Here is a 17739-nt window from a genome sequence, read left to right as displayed (position 1 = left end):
AAAAGAAAGAAATCAAAGCCTGTTAGGAATATGATACTCCTTCTGATACCAAATTTTGAGAATCCGCAATTCACTCTGATACCGACTGTTGTTAATTTGGTACCAATTATTGGGATTCCGTAACGGAAGCCTCAAATCAAATTTTTATTATAAATCCGTCTTATCAGTAAAAGCTAATACAATCACAAGAGAGAGAAACCAAATAGAAAATATGCTGGTAAAATAAGATTTACTAAATAAGAGAAGAGACGATTACAACTCCTCTTCTATCCCTCTCACCCTTTTCTCGTCTTCTATAAATCCAGAAAACCTCTCTCTCATCCTATGCATCCATGCACGAGGTATTGGTCACGAAAACTACACAGGTTATTTAAAATCATGACCATCTTGACCATGCCATATGGGTGTGGTTAACCGCCATCAGAATAATAGCACCTATACTATATTTATAGCTTACATTAAAAGCTACCCAAATTCTAGTCCAATTAGATTTTACTCTAATTAATATTTAAATCTTAATTTATATTTAAATATTAATCCTAATTCAACTAGGATTAAACTACAAATCTAACTAAATCCTAACGAAATCTCAAATATATAACATTTCCTTATGAAACGAAATTTAGCCAAACTACATGTATAATCGTTCCTTTTACCGACCTTCGATCATGGTTATAGTTACGTCATTCAACATGCTAGAATCTTGCTTGCTCGACGACGACTCCGTCTCAGTCGGAATCATCCTCCTTACAAAACCGGGTTGTTTCGGAGTTCGCAGTGATGCTCCATCACTACCAAGCATCGAAACGACCGCCGACATCAGGGGACGATCCTTGGGGTGCTCTTGAACACATAAAAGGCCAATTTGTACACATTTCAAAACTTCATTAGCGAGGAAGGAATAATCCATAGATTCGTCTACTAGTTCCAAACTCTTCCCCTCATTCCATAAACTCCATGCCTGCGAAAAGTATATACATATAAATCCAAAAAGTTTGAGAAAATGTAGCAGTTAAAATATAAATTGTTTGAGTTTAAACATACTTACATGAGCAAGAAGATTAAGGTGTGAGGAATCAACATATGCTCCTCTGTTCCTCCTTCCACTAATAATTTCTAACACTAAAACCCCAAAACTGAATACGTCGGATTTTACCGAAAAAATTCCATCCATTGCGTATTCTGGAGACATATATCCACTACAAAATGAAACACAATCAGTAAGGATTATGAACTCTTAATCAAGAGTATATTGTTTTATATATATGTGATCGAGCATATATACTTACTAGGTACCAACTACTTTTCTTGTATTGACTTCGGTCTCGTCACCGCCAAAAATTCGTGCCATGCCAAAGTCTGAGATTTTAGGGTTCATCTCCTTATCAAGAAGAATATTACCAGCCTTTAAATCTCTATGAATGACTCTAAATCTTGAGTCTTGGTGAAGGTAAACAAGCCCTCGAGCAATCCCCTCGATTATCCGGTACCGCGTTTGCCAATTTACTAATGCGCTGTAAGCTTTATCTGTGAAAATTCTCAAACTGTTAACTTTTCACTAAATTGTTACATTGTCAAAATTATAGTGTAGAAACAAAGTAAGAAGGCATTTAGAATGAATGGCGTAGACTAACCGAACAAAAATCTATCCAAGCTTTTGTTTTCCATGTATTCATATATAAGCATCCTCTCCTCTCCTTGAATGCAGCAACCAAGTAGCCTAACAAGATTCCTATGCTGAAGTTTTGCTATTAGCATGACCTCATTCTTGAACTCATCGGAGCCTTGCGCTGAAGTTTTTGCAAGCGTTTTCACAGCTATTTCTTGTCCGTCGCCAAGCTTACCCTGATAGTCAATCACGACATAAATAATTCAAATAGATCATGTAAGACTAGTGTTGAGCTAATTACATTGGGCCTACTTCTATTTGGGCTTTACTATTTGGGCTATGTAATTTGGTGAAGTCAAAATCTCCTCTTTCTATATTTTCTTATCATATATGTGGGCCCCTATTTGTAAGTCTTTGGATCATGGTTCTTTTGATCCAAAGGCCCATATTGTTAGCCTCTTCTCTTAGAGAGCTAAAGTGGGATATTAGAATATGAGAGAAAAGAGAGAGAATAAGAGAGTGAGAAAAAAAGTGGGAGAAAAGAGAGAAAATCCTAGGCTTGGTTTTGATCTTGGTTCTATCAAAAAGGATGTGAGATCTTCCTTGTGAGGTGTGATTTACACCATTTGAATAGAGCTAAAGATTGTTGGAGCTCTCTTTTATACCTTGGAGTTAAGGTGATATTTCTCCCATTTGAATCTCTCTTATAATATTCAAGTTTATAGTGGAAGCTTCTTTTGCATTGTTCTCCCGTGGATGTAGGCATAGTCGAACCATATAAATCCTTGTGTTCTTGTGGTTTTTATTTTTGTTATTGCTCTTGTGCTTGGCTCTCCATTTGATGCTTAAAGAGAGTGGGTTGTGAAATTGCCCACCAAGTATTTGTGAAATTGTCATCCATATTTTTCACCTTTATTTAACAACAATTGGTATCAGAGCTTGATTGGTGGTTATCTAAGCATTCATTTGTATTTATTCACTCATCTTTCAAATGGAGAAAGTTATGGAATTTGAGAAGTTGAATGAGAGCAATTGGCTTGTATGGAAAATCGGGATAGAGGATTATTTGGTTGCAAAAGAGCTTGATTTACCAATATTGGGAAAAGGTGCAAAGCCCACTAGTATGGATAATCATGAATGGGATATACTTGACCGAAAATGTTTGGCGGCGATTAGACCATGCATTTCATCATCGATCTTATTTGATGTCTATCAATGCAAGACAACATCCGAATTGTGGGAGACTTTGGAGCAATCGTTTGAGCAACCTTCTGGTGTGATCAAGATGCATGCAATAAAGAGACTCTTTCTCTTGAAGATGTAAGAAGGTTCTACTATTCGTAAGTATGTGAGTGAGTTCAACTCTATTGCGGCACAATTGAAGTCTCTCAAAATTAACCTTGATGAAGAAGTCCTTTGTTTACTACTTTTGAGTTCTTTACCTTCAAGTTGGGATACTCTTGTTTCTATGGTGGCAAACACAATGGAGAACAAATTCAAGTTGAATGATATTGTTGCTTCATTGTTGAATGAGGAAACTCGCAAAGCCACAAATCAATTGTCTAGTGATTTGAGTCAAGCACTAACTATTGATGAAAGAGAAAGGTCACCGAAGCGAGGCCAATATTCCAACACAAAGGGAAGATCTCAAAGTAAAGGAAGATCAAAATCACATGGTAGAAAGCTTACTTGTTGGTATTGCAAGAAGACGGATTATGTGAGAAAGGATTGTTATGCTTTGAAAAATAAGCAAAAAGGTAAAGGTAAGGATGTCATGAATGAAGCTAACAATGCTTCGGATGGTGAAAGTGGAGTCACATTAAATGTTGCTTGCACGGTCTCTTCTTGTGCAAACACTTGGGTTTTGGATTCCGGTGCTTCTTTTCATATATGTCGAGATCGATCATATTTTTCTACATACAAAAAAGTAGATAGTGAATTTGTTTATCTTGGTAATGATCGGGCATGTAAAATTATTGGCATGGGTGACATTGTCATAAAGCAAACAAATGGTCAAAAGCATACATTGACAAATGTGTGTCATGTTCCGGAGATCACAAAGAACTTAATATCGGCGGAACAATTGGATGATTCCGGTTTTGTTATCACTTTCGGAAAGGGCTCTTGGAAGGTATCAAGGGGTAGCATGACTATTTTGAAAGGGCAAAAGGATGAAAGTCTTTATACACTTCATGGAACCGCTCAAAAGGGTGATGATTCAAATTTGATGGTTACTACCGCAAGCAAAGGCGAAAATATGCAAGTTTGGCATAATCGGCTTGGTCATCTAAGTGAGCATGGTATGAAGGTATTACAAGAACATAAACTTATTCTTTCCTTTGAGCATTCATTTTTTGATTTTTGTGAATATTGTATTATGGGAAAACAATATAGAGTTAACTTTAAAAGAAATGAGATGCATAGAAAGGTCAAGCAATTGGAATTGGTTTATTCCGATGTTTGCGGTCCTTTCAATATTAAGTCTCTTGGAGGTGCATACTACTTTGTTACTTTCTTAGATGATTATTCTAGAAAGTGTTGGATTTATCCTTTGGCTTCAAAAGATCAAGTTTTTGAAACTTTTAAGAAATTCAAAGCCCGTGTTGAAAAGGAAAGTGACCATTTTATTAAGTGCTTGCAAACTGACAATGGTCGTGAATTTTGCTCTAGTGCCTTTGATGATTTTTGTTTTGAGAATGGCATCAAAAGAGTGAAGACGGTTCCCTACACACCACAACAAAATGGGATCATTGAAAGAATGAACCGAATAATTGTGGAACGGATTCGAAGTATGTTGTCGCACTCCGGCCTAACAAAGTCCTTTTGGGCCGAAGCGGCAAATATGGCCGTTTACTTGATTAATAGATCATCTAGTGTTGCATTAGATGGAGACATTCTAGAAATTATGTGGAGTGGCAAAGACATTTCCTATGGGCACTTAAGAATATTTGAGTGTGAAGCTTATGTTCATATTCCGAAAGAAAGTAGAACAAAGCTTGATGTGAAAGCAAGGAAATGTGTATTTCTTGGCTATGAAGATGATGAGTTGGGTTATAGACTTTGGGATCCCGTTGTTAGAAAAATTATTCGGAGCCGGGATGTTGTGTTTAGAGAAGATGTAATGTTTAAAGAAGGCACGGAAGAAGAGCAAAAGAAAGATAAACTTGTTGTTGATGTACAAGTTGATGGTTCTTCTCAAGATATACATGAAGTTCATCCTCCACTTCATGATAGTGATGTTGGTCATGATGATAATGTTGATCATGAAGAAAGTACACAATCTAGTGAAAGTCGGCATGATTCTCATGAGAGTGAGAACGATATGTCTACCCCGCCGGCACATGATTTGAGAAGATCAACTAGGCTACATTAACCCACCCAAAGATATTCTCCTTCTTTATATTATGCTTTATTTACTGATTTGTGTGAGCCCGAGTGTTTTCAGGAAGCAAAAGATTGCTTCGAAAAAGCAAAGTGGCAAAGGGCAATGGAGGATGAGATGGATTCCTTACATCAAAACCATACTTGGGAGTTGGTGGAGCTTCCGGTCGGAAAGAAAGCATTGAAAAATCGATGGGTTTATGTGATCAAGAATGAAGCCGATGGATCCAAGAGATATAAGGCAAGGCTTGTTGTTAAGGGCTATGGACAAAAGCAAAGTATTGATTTCAATGAAATATTTGCTCCCGTTGTTAAGCATTGCTCAATTAGAGTTGTTTTATCCTTGGTTGCTAATTTGGATTTTGAGCTTGAGCAACTTGATATTAAAACCGCTTTCTTGCATGGTAATTTGGATGAAGAAATTATATGTTTCAACCCGAAGGCTTTATAGAAGCTAATCCTAATTTAGTATGTAAATTAAAAAAAGAATTATATGGTTTAAAGCAAGCATCTAGACAATGGTATAAGAAGTTTGATTCTTTTATGCAAGATGAAAGGTTAAAAACTAACCTTGTAAACTGGTCCAAAGCCACCTTGTCCAAGTTTATTTGCGTTAGAGAACCCCTCCGTTGCAACAGCGATAGCGCTCAAATCAAATAATGGCAACTCTATATCACCATCTTGAGTACTTTCCTCTTTGCTCGCTGACGTGCCTGGGCTTGTATGTTCAATCCGTTAATAATTGTCTTACAATTTCCATTTACATTCATTTGGGCTTTTCAAACAAAGCGTACTGAATTAGTAGTTTTATTACCTGATTTCCTAAGTTTCCTCCTCCAAATATAGCAACCAGCACATGCTAGTGGGAATGCCACTACAGAAAGGCTTACAATGAGTGCAATGGGTGCATGATCACTCTTGCTAGAGTGGCTTGTAGCTGAAGCTGTAGACATCCCTAATTTAGTACCATATCTTCTCATTTAAGCAAAGATATATTCCAATTAATCAAAGGAAAACCATATCTTGTTTGAGGTGCTATATATTTTGTCTGGCCAGCTGCTGGATTAGCTTACCTGCTGGTGAATCTAGATGTATTGTGTACAAAATGCCCAACAACACCTTTTGGCTTAAGCGAGAAACTGAAATGAACTATTAGATGCCACAGTCCAAACATCGTTGAGGCAGTGATCAGTAGAGAGAAAATATGGAGACAACTTGCTATTCCATCAAACATTATGCGAATTTCTCGAATTGATCTGAACACAAAAGTGGATAGCCCAAACATCCCTATAGTCTGCCTAATTAATATTGCGGATGGTAACCATTAACCAAGTCCATGGAATAAGATGGAAATACACTATAGGTACCGTTTGGTTCGGGTATAAGCAAGAACTAATTATTACAGGGATAGATACAAGTATGGAGATAAGAAAAATAGTGTTTGGATGAAAATTGGGTTGTTTCCGAAAATAAGAACAATTTTAGATAATTTTATATAGAAAATGGAGGTGTTGGTGGGAATAACCGAGAACTACTATTCTCAGGTAAAAAATTAGTGTTTGGGTATAAAGAGGGGATAAGGGTCTATTCCTATTCCTATCCCCTAACCAAACCACTCTCCCATTAAACATAGGTGTACTTGCTTTAGCTACATTTCTCATTGAGGATTTTTCTCTTTACCTACTGCATTAGTTTCTTCTTCTAGCTTCAATGCAAAGCTATCGGAATTATTTTGACAAAAAAACTAGACTACTAATATTCTTAAAAACAGAAAAAGCAGGATAATTTTAACAATCCTACACATCCAATCCTATCATTATATACTAGTGTAGAATCCGCGCTTCGCTGTGGATAGATAGTATTTCAACCGATTAAAATATATAGTTATTTAAATTTTAAAATTAAAAAAAATTATAGTTAAAAAAATATGCAAAGAGAAAGAAAAAAACTATTATATACACTTGGTGGACATTAATATTCTATATACCGCAACTTATATTAGATAACTAATATTCTAATATCAAAATTTTATTAAATATATCTGACCTATAAAGTTTAATAGTGTAAAATANAATTTTAAAATTAAAAAAAATTATAGTTAAAAAAATATGCAAAAAAAAAGTATAGTATTCTTATATATACATTATAAAGAATAATTGTTATTAATACTTCCTTAACTTTCATTATTTGCAGAGTAAAATTATGTAATAATTTTATTTAAAAAAAGTCAATCAAGCTTAATAGTTTTGATAGCTATTCTATAAATAAATTTTTAGCTAAAAAGTTAAAGTTGAAGTTGAAGAATATGTGAGATGTCTTTATCATGTTAAAATTGATTGGAGAAAGAAAAAAACTATTATATACACTTGGTGGACATTAATATTCTATATACCACAACTTATATTAGATAACTAATATTCTAATATCAAAATTTTATTAAATATATCTGACCTATAAAGCTTAATAGTGTAAAATATAATATGATATAATACATATAATACAAAATTTTAAAATAATTTATTATACTATAAGCCACATTCTAAAGCTTAGATAATTCTTTTGAGTTTTTAGTAGAAAGAAGAAACCAAAATATTATTCAACAAAAATAAAATATTGAACACCCTAAGGTTTAGCAATTCTTTTTGAGTTTTCAGTATAAAAATTATAATTTATTTGCTACAATGATTAGAGTACAATTAATTATTCACCAAAAAAATTAAAAATTTTTATTATTATGTTTTGTGCATATTATGATGATTTTTAGTTAATGATTTTTTTATAAAAAAATGAATTGGCTAATAGTTGAAAAAATAATTTAACTACCTTACCGAATTATCTTGAAATATAAAATCTAATATCCATATGACAATGAACTTCATAATTTTTAATGAATAATTTAAAAAAAATTATATATTTTTTTCTTGTTCGTCGAAAAAAAAAATCAGGTTGAAAAAAAAAAGAAGAAAAAGCCCACCCCACCCCACCCCACCCCTCCACTCAGGGCATGTTTGTTTGGGTGGAAGTGAGGTGGAAGGGGAGAGGGGGTAAGTCGTTTTCATCATAAACGATCACTTTCGTTGTTTGTTTCGCCGCAAAAAAATTGCGGTCGAAACTTCAGTTAACCTGAAATGGCGTATGGGCCGAAGTCAATTACAGTAACGAAAGGTGAAAAAAAATAATAAATAATATACTAGATAAAAATAGTTATATTTAAATATATTTAATTATAGTACTAATTATTTTTTTTATTCATTTGGCATATTTAAAATATGATAAAAATTGATTAGTTAAGTTTTAATTTTTTTTATTTAGTTTGTACAATTAAAATATGATAAAAATTGATTAATTAAGAATTTATAATTTTATTGTTGCATTACTATAATTTATGTATAAAAAAATAATTTAGTTGTTGTAAATTAAATTTTAATTATATAAAAAAAATATAATTATATTATTTTTATTTATTAAATTATTCATTATACATCATACACTTTTTACCAAACAAACAGCAGAATTAATAAAACTTCACTTCCATAATTACGAAACAAACAACAGAGAAGAAATAGTTTTCACTGAACGTCACTTCAACCCAAAGTTCCGTTTTAGTGAAACAAAAATATGCCCTCAACCTTGTGCTGCCACCTGGACAAAAACCCACACAATTCATATATTAAGGCCATAGAGGACCCAAAACCATTTTATCAACCTATGAGAATATTTCCAGCTTGATAGTGCAGCTAAATAAAGGCACATTTTGGTTCACATTGAACAGTATCAACAACTTTTCGGTACGACAGGCAGAGTTTTTATTCCAAATGTAACAATCCGACCCATTAGTAATACTAAATCGTTGGATCCAAACCACAGGCCCAAAATGATTAAACCAAGTTATTATTATTAGTATCCAGGTCTCTTATATATCCAATAATAATTTTATTTTTATCCGATGTGAAATTATTAGAGTATCACAGATTTCCTCCGTTTAGACCATAACATTCTCTCAACTCAATGACACACACAATCCAAGATCGTTAGGCGATATGAGATTTGTCTCGCTAAACTTATCATTTCGATCTTTGCTTAGTTTGTCACCTTATCATTCTGATCTTGGCTTAGTCTGTCATTCTGATTCTACCTCGGCCAAGATTCATTTTACATTTTCGGTTAGTGATTGACTCTAATACGAAATGTAACGATCCGACCCACTAGTAATAATAAATCGTTGAGCTCAAATCACCGACTTAAAATACTTAAACCTAGTTGTTATTAGTGTCCAGATCTTTTATATATCCAATCATAATTCCATTCCTCTATGACACCCAACAGTTCTACATATATGATGAAAATAGAATTATAATTGAATATATAAGAGATCTGAACACTAATAATAATAACTGAGTTTAAGTATTTTGGACCAGTAATTTGAGCCGAACAAATTATTATTGCTACTGGTCAAGTCATTACACAAGAAATCGTTATAAACCTTAACGAATCTTGGAAATTAATGGTTAGCGAAGACGTGCACGATTGTCTAATAAGTAGGCGCCGATGCTACATTCCAAGCCAATTACAGAAGAGACGGTTGCCGGCATTACCCATTTGCTGCTTTTTTAAAAAAAATTTACCACTTTTGTTAATTTTTTGGCTTCTATTGAACATCATATGTTCCACTCCAAACTATTTTGCTTAAGGAGAAAAATTTAGTAACTAACCTTAAATTTTTGTTTTAATACTCTCAAAGTTAGTTACATGATAAATAGCTTTTAGATTTCTTAATTAGGGTCTGTTTAGCCTAGCTTTTGAAAAAATAATTTCTGAAAAAGTGAATTTGGTTTGGAGAAGTAATTTTGGTTAAAGGCTATAGAGCGTTTGGTAGAGTTTAGATAAAAGTGATTTTCCTGAAAAGATTTCAAAAAGCTGTTTGGTAATTTTATTTTTAATATTTACATAAATTAATATTTTTATTAATTTTTATTTTAAAATAATTTAAAATCTAAATTTAAATGTGAATTAAAATTAAAATATTTAAATTTCAAAATTGTACAAAATTTAAAATTTGATTTTTAATTTAAAAAATAATTAAAAATTTTAAAAATTTAAAATTTAAAATAATTATGAAATTTAAAATTTAAAAATATAAATATAAATTTAAAAATATATATAATTATGAATTTTAAAATATAAAATTTTAATATATAAAAATATAAATTTAAATTTAAATTCAAACTTTAAATTTTAGAATTTAAAAATTAAAATTTAAAATCTAAATTTAAAATTTGAATTTAAAATTAAAATTTAAAATTTAAATGTAAAAATATAAATAATTATGAATTTAAAATAAAATATTAACTTAAAATATATTTAAATTTAATTTCAAAATTTAAAAATAATGTTAAATTTTAACATTTAAATAATTAAAATTTTAAAATATTAAATTTAAAATTTGAATATATTAAATTAAAATTTAAATTTAATATTTAAAATTTAAATTTTAAAATTTAAAAATTACAATTTGAGGATTAAAAATTATATATTTTAAATTAAAAATTTAAATATTTACATATTAAATTTAAACTAAAATTCAAATTATTAAATTTATCTGAATTTTAAATGTTTCTTAATTATTATAAACCAACACTAATTTTTAATTCGGAAATATCAAAGTTATAAATCCTGCAAACCTTCTTAAACTTCTAAGGTAAAATTTATTAGAAAAAACTCAAATAGTAAATATCTAAACAATTAGACAACTTGAAATTTAAAAAAATTACCAATTTAAAATTTAAAGTAAAAATATAAATAATTATGAAAAATTAAATATAGAACACAATATTTCACTTTAATATTAAAATATATGGAATTCGAGATTCTGCTGCCGGATTTAAAATTTTAAATCTACAAAAATTTAAATTTTAAAATTTTAAATTTTACATTTATAAATATATTTAATTGAGAAATTTTAAATAGTTAAATACGTATAAAAATCTTTGAATACTACTTTAAACTTTCTACACAACTTTAAAGAAATTGAAATATTTAAAATTTAAATTTTAAAATTTAAAATTTACAATTTAGATTAAAAAATTCATACATATTCACTTACAAGTAATGGTTAACCAAAATTTTATATATAATTTGATAGCATTTAAATTTAAAAACTCACATAAACACTTTCATAACTAATATGAAAAATCATCTTATCTCTGCAACTTATATCCACATAACTTCTTAGATTCTTAAACTATTACTAAAATCTGAAAAATTTAGACATTGAAATGTGAAAATAGTTGATAGAAATTGTATTAAACATTTCTAACATGTTGAAATCGTTTATTAATTTATTCAATTTCTAAAGATTTTATTAGATTTAGAACAATTAAAAATTCGAATAGGAGATAGAAAATTGAAAATTTAAAATTAACACATTTAACTTCTTACACAAGTATATTAGAAATTAAAAAATAAACAAAACTCACTACTCATGAATAAATTGAATAGCTTTTACGTAACATATAAACCAGCAATTGAAGCTATTGCGCCATTATTTGTTAACGCGTACGGATCAGAAATCAAGATTTCAAGAAATATGCTCTCTTTCTTGCTATAAGAATATGAGAGACCGATAACATAACTATGCAAAATTAGGTATTTCTAAAGATTCCAATAGTCACACAATTACAAAAATTTAAGAATATACACGAGTTCACAAATCGCAGATGGTGATCTACCAACCAATATATTTTACATTACAAGTTACCCACCCGAAAATTACCTTTCAGCCGCAAAACCGCGCTTTAAATAATAAACTGTATAACGGATATAGAACACCCGCCTAGCTCAAAGAATTTCAACTAATCTAAGTATATAATTCTTCGAAGACAACGAAACACTAAAAAAAAACACTAGTCACGATAATAAACTAATATCACATCGGGTATACTCAACCGCCTTATCGAGCAGAATAGCGGTTCGATTTGAGTGCTCCGATTACCTCTGGAGACTGATGAACTTTGATGTGCAACCCTACGATATCCAAATGGTAATAGAAAATGACATAGAAATAAGGAGAGAGTGCCATTAGATTAATAGATATCTGGACTATAAAATAACAAGATATTCTATGTAAATCTATAAGTCTAAAATCTTATGAATCTATTAAACTATCTGAGGTATCTTGTTTATGTATCTTATATAAAATGCACTACCTTCCGACGAGCTGTGGTACCGCGAATCGCACTAGAAGAAGAAATTCTCAAATGCCACATCCGACACCTATCTAATACATCCGAGGCACCAAGATGACAAAGACTAAAGTTGCTTTTAGGGCCCGAAAAAGAATACTGATCTGTTCGCTAATGTTAACTCTCCAACAGTTGAAAACTAGCACCGATCCGCGAATCCAAGTGACTATTCCGGTGTGAAATGCGTGATTATTCACTATCACGACCAATGGCCAAAGACTAGTGGTTGCTTAAAGCGTTGGCCGGCCGGAAGCCCCGGCGGCGACGGAGCTGTGTAACAGACAGCCCACTAGCAGAACACATACACGTCGCGATATGGGAGCTATTGGTATCGTGATATACGAAATCCCCGAACCACGCATCCTTACGTAACCTATCCCACACTACTTTGACTGGTGAGCCCCAAAAAGCTTAAGGACTCGCACAGTCACAATAGATCAATTCGAGTCGCTGCGAGTCTTTATAACTACAGGTGAACAGTCTCATTATAAACTCACCTATCAAGACAAAGCACACCCGACAACCCCGATTGTAATCAATCACTTTTGCGCGAGCACAGATCCATTTACCTCGCCATTCCAGAATGTAGCGATCATTATATTGATGTCAATAGACTCTTCCCTTCATACTCCACGCCCCGCCTGACGTTCACTCAGTCAGTCCCAACACACATACAGCCCAAAGAATCACCAGGCGATGTAGCGACTGTTCGTCTAGCTAGCACCGTATCTAGACCCTGACTCAGCCAGGACATCGATACAGCATGTCCAACTATGTGAACGGCCTCTGATACCAATGTAACGACCCAGCCCACTTAGCAACAAATAATTCGTTGGGCAAGTGACCAAGCAAACTACATATCAACCTCGAGACAGGCTCGACCTCCCACAACAACTGACTTCCAGGAGATGGTCCAAGCCACTACCCAAAAAATGCTTCAACCAAGGTTGCGATATTATTACTATTAATAATTTTACATAAGAACCTCACATCATAAAAACACCACATATACACACACCCCATTTCTTCCACTCAGATGTGGGCACCTTAATTTAGCTAGTGTCACACGCCTGCGCAAATGTAGACGGCCACTTCAATTGGATGAAGTTGCGAAAGTGGAGCTTAACCGCCCGAATTCTCCAAACATTTACAAGTACATGCACGACGGACTGTTAACACCCAGATAGGCAAAGATTACGACAAGCATCGGACGAGGGACCCTACGATGCGCGAGACTATCATCGCTTCAGCCGGAGAGAGCAAAAGACGTCCGACGCCCATGACCGGCCGTGAGCAGGGATCTAGGAAAATTCGATCGCGCTGCGCGTAAAGCGCGAACGCCCGCGTGTCTCTGAAACGGCAATCTAGAGGCCCGCTGGCTATAGGTTTGACAGCAGCGAGACCCCCTGAGCCGCGGGAAACCGCGCCACGGGTGAGTCGGACTCCCGCCGAACAACTGTCCCTCCAACCTAACGGGTTCACACAAGTAGCATGTATCGCCTTCGCAGAGAGCACGTGGATCTAGGAGCCCAGGGTCAGCGTGCCGGGTCACGTTACGGCGACAGCGGGTGCACAGGGGTGCGGGCCAGGCGCAGCAGCGCCCATTGACTCGGAGCAGCGGAAGTCCGAAAAAAAAAAATCACGGCTCTTTTAGCTTTTATCGCGGTCCAACGAGGCCAATTTTCGCCTCGTGACCACGTGAGAGGGAAGCTCCACGGTGACCTCCCTTCTCCGTTCATCCTCGTCTCTCTTCTCTTATATATATAATAATATATATTAATATATATAGTATATATATATATATATATATATAATGTATATATATATATATTTATTTAATAAAATATATATTTATTTATTATACATAAGTATTTATTATAAATATATATTTATTTATTAAAATATTTATTTAATATATATAGTATTTTATTTGTATATAGATATATTATTATATAATAATTTATTATATAATTTACTATTTATTTTTGTAAAATATAAAATATATAAATGGCTAAATTACAAAAAACTTTCTTGTAATAACCCGCTTTTTCACTTTTTTCCTGACATTTAAAAACCTACACTTTACCCCCTTATAAAATAAAAAATGTTTACAGGGGATTACGGTGTGTAAAATGATCATTTTGCCCTCGCCATTTTTGTCTTCTTCCTCATCTTCCTCAGCCATCCCTTCGATCGGCCGCGATTCCCACCTCATTCGACTGCGATTTCTGTCCATTTCCTTTTCCACCTGCTCCCCTTCTCCTCCTGCACCCTCGCAGCCTCTCGATTTCGACAATAGTAAGAGGGAATCGAGGTGGGTGTTAATGGAGAGGTAGGCAAGGGCAACGAAGGCGAAGGCGAGGCGGCGGAGGAAGGCGAAGGGAATGGTGGGCGAGGGCGAGGGCGAGGCAGTGGAGGATGGCGAAGCGGCGAGGCGGCGAGGCAGCGAAGCGGGGCCGAGGTGGCGAGCCGGAGGGAGGCGAAGCAACAAGGAAGAGGGCGGAGGGGTATTTTCGGCATAAAAAATATTTTATAACGGAACCCTAACGGTAGGAGGTGAAGTGCACATTTTTCATTTTATAAGGGGGCAAAGTGTATATTTTTAAATGTCAGGGAGGGAAAGTGAAAAAGTGGGTTATTACAGTGAGGTTTTCTGTAATTTAGCCTAAATAAATGTTAAATAATTTAGACTACTGGTATTAAATATAAATATTAATTTTATAATATTGAGCTGTTGAACATTCACATATAAATTGTACATTGAAAAATAAAAAAAAAATTAATGCAGCTTAAGTTAATTTTATATTTGACGAAAATTAATTGCGAGAATCACAAACAATGATTTCTTATCTTATTCACTAATTACTGGGGGACTACGATATCTACTAAAATTATTTCACTAACTAATGGGGGACTACTATGCCTACTAAAATTTTTTGATGTACTTATTGTAACATTTAAATTCTGAAATTAATTTCATAATTAATTTTTAAAATTAAATTTTAAAATAATAATCCGCAGCATCGCGCGGATCCCTTAACTAGTAATTAAATAATTTACTAAATAAGTAAATAAATAAAAAGCACGTATATTTGTAGTAAGTACGTGTGCGTACCTAGATCAGCCGCCGCCAAGCGTACGTACAGATCCTGCCCCTCGCCTGGGAAGACCCGCATACCGGTGAGGTCGGAGTACCACATGACGCACCCACTCCGGGCCCCACTACTGGCAATCGAGGCTGCGTAGGCGGTGCACGAGCAATTCGACAAACACCTGGCGGCGCACTGGTCGAGCCCAGCGGTCGCGTCGACCGTACAATTCGTGCCTTCCGGGAGCTTCACTTGGCTCACCATGACGAACCCGTCGGTGCGGTTGGCGCAGTCGAGCCGCGTCGTGCGGACGCACCCGCCCGAGCCGTCCAGCAGCGCCCAGTTCTGCGGCGACCGCGGCTTGAACCCCTGCAGGCAGCTGCACATGGGGGAGTCGTTGGGTTCGCACAGCCCGTAGGGCCCGCAGGGGGACATCTCGTCGCACGGATCCTGCGGCACGTGAAAGAGGATCTTCCACACCTGCATCGACTGGATCCACATGGACTGCTGTATGACCCCGGTCTGGTTCACGACACCCCGGGTGATGATGGACCGGTTCAGGATGTTGAAGCTGTAGGAGACCTCGTCCGCGTTGTTGGTGAACGTGGACACGAGGTCCCGGAACGTGACATTGTCCGGGAGCCCGCTGAAATCGACACCGTCCCACTGGCCCGATCGCCAGATCCGCGCCCGACCCGCTACAGAGTAGAGGAACATCTCCGGGTCCCCCGCCGTGTCCATCGCCAGGTAGTACTCGCCCGGGGCCGGGTCCGACCCGCTTCGCCAGGATGTCAGCGTCCAGTTCAGCCCCCGCCGCCGGTCCACGCCCAGCTTCATCCCGGCTATCAGCGTGTCCGTCGGATAGTCGAAGCTCTGCCACTCGGCAGCATCGCTGCCGTCGGTTTCTTCTCGCACGACAAAGTTACCGGTGTCCAACAGTTGGGCTACAGGGTTGGTTAAGGTAGTTGCGGTGGTGGTGAGTGGGGTGGAGGAGTTGGGGGAGGAGAGGGTGAGGATGCCGTCGGGGGAGAGGGAGAGGAAGGAGTGGTAGGCGGTGACGGGTTTGAGGCGGTTGGCGACCCAGACGACGGTTTGCGGTGGGATGTTGTTGTACCAGATGCCGATGTAGCGGTCGGGGTTGTTCGGGGGGTTAAAGAAGCCGAGGGCGAAGTAGCCGCCCACGGAGACGAGCGTCTCGTTCTCTGCGAGCGGGCTGCCTACAGTTATCGTGTCCCGCGCGCGAGCAGTAATGAAAAAGATGGAGAGCAGAAGTAATAATAGGATGGTGCAGAGAGGCTTGCTACTGCTACTGCTGCTGCTGCTGCTGCTGCTGCTGCTGTATGGGAGTAATGTATTCATCGTAGCATTACAGGGTTGGCGCGCGGGCATTTGTTGGGTCTCTTTTTTTTTCTTTTTTCTTTTTTTTTTTTCCTTTAAGAGAGGTATACTAGAAAAGTTTACTATATAAGATTCCAATAAAAAAAGGAAGAAGGTTAGTGTAGCTATTATGCATTTATGACCTTTGAAGTGCCAAAATACATGATATTTATTTGCAAGATTACTCTTTTAGATAATATAATATTAAAATTTATTTTAAGCTCTTTTCATATTAAGAAATTATTTATTAGATATCAACTATACTTGCTAGCAGAAATGTTAAGACTATTTAAAACTTTTCACTATAATTAAGATGATTCTTATCTTTGATATAAAAACACATTCGTTCTCACAAATGAATGTATCTTTGCAAAATCTAAATTTTCAGCTTCTTATAAAGTTCTAAATTTTTTTTTACCTCACATCTTGCGTACCCACAATTCTAGATACTTCGGTGTTTATTATTGAGATACTAATGATTTGGTTATAAACCGTAAGCTAATTAACGATATGTAACAGCGTTGCCATATTGCTGGAAATCAATTTCCAACAATTAATTGAAGGCATGTCATTAGTGTATGTAGCTTTGTGTCAAATTATTATCAACTTCATAAATAAGTCAAATAAAGTAAAAGGGTTTTCAAGTAGCCCAATGTGTGGTTGCAATAATAACCAAAAGGAAACGGTACAGTGATGTGAAAATGTCTTGAACTAGTTCTCGTATATATACCTAATACTAATTAATAAGAAAATGCTCGAAGAATTTACGAGCGGGCCAATTAAATGAGCAAGTTATTAATCTGTATAAGTCAATACTCATGGGTCATCAACTCCCATCCAACAATTAATTAAGACTCATGGCCTTATCCTTTCCGGGCAACAATTACGATTTTTATATTTTTTTGGGCTTGATTAATTTGTATCTAAGAACTTGCATAAGATCATGGAGAATAGAGTGAGCGAGCTAGCCATGTAAGGATCTACAATTTTCATTGGAAAAGCATTTTGATGGTGGTCATGTACTGTATGCTAGATTACAGAT

General features: G+C 35.3%; 1 protein-coding gene across 1 annotated transcript; it reads right to left on the bottom strand.

Moving 5' to 3' along the window:
• Positions 32 to 16720, bottom strand: LOC109712366 (receptor-like serine/threonine-protein kinase SD1-8). Its single transcript, XM_020235905.1, has 7 exons — positions 15347 to 16720; positions 5805 to 5933; positions 5561 to 5703; positions 1635 to 1845; positions 1290 to 1527; positions 1049 to 1199; positions 32 to 961 (listed from the first exon to the last, which is right to left on the bottom strand). The coding sequence occupies exons 1-7, from the start codon at positions 16707 to 16709 to the stop codon at positions 653 to 655; spliced, it is 2544 nt and encodes an 847-aa protein (XP_020091494.1). The 5' UTR covers positions 16710 to 16720; the 3' UTR covers positions 32 to 652.

The sequence above is a fragment of the Ananas comosus genome, linkage group 7 (genome assembly GCF_001540865.1).
Source record: "Ananas comosus cultivar F153 linkage group 7, ASM154086v1, whole genome shotgun sequence".
Taxonomy (NCBI): Eukaryota; Viridiplantae; Streptophyta; class Magnoliopsida; order Poales; family Bromeliaceae; genus Ananas; species Ananas comosus.
Note: the sequence above shows the minus strand (reverse complement) of the source record. Positions and strands in the feature narration are given on the sequence as shown.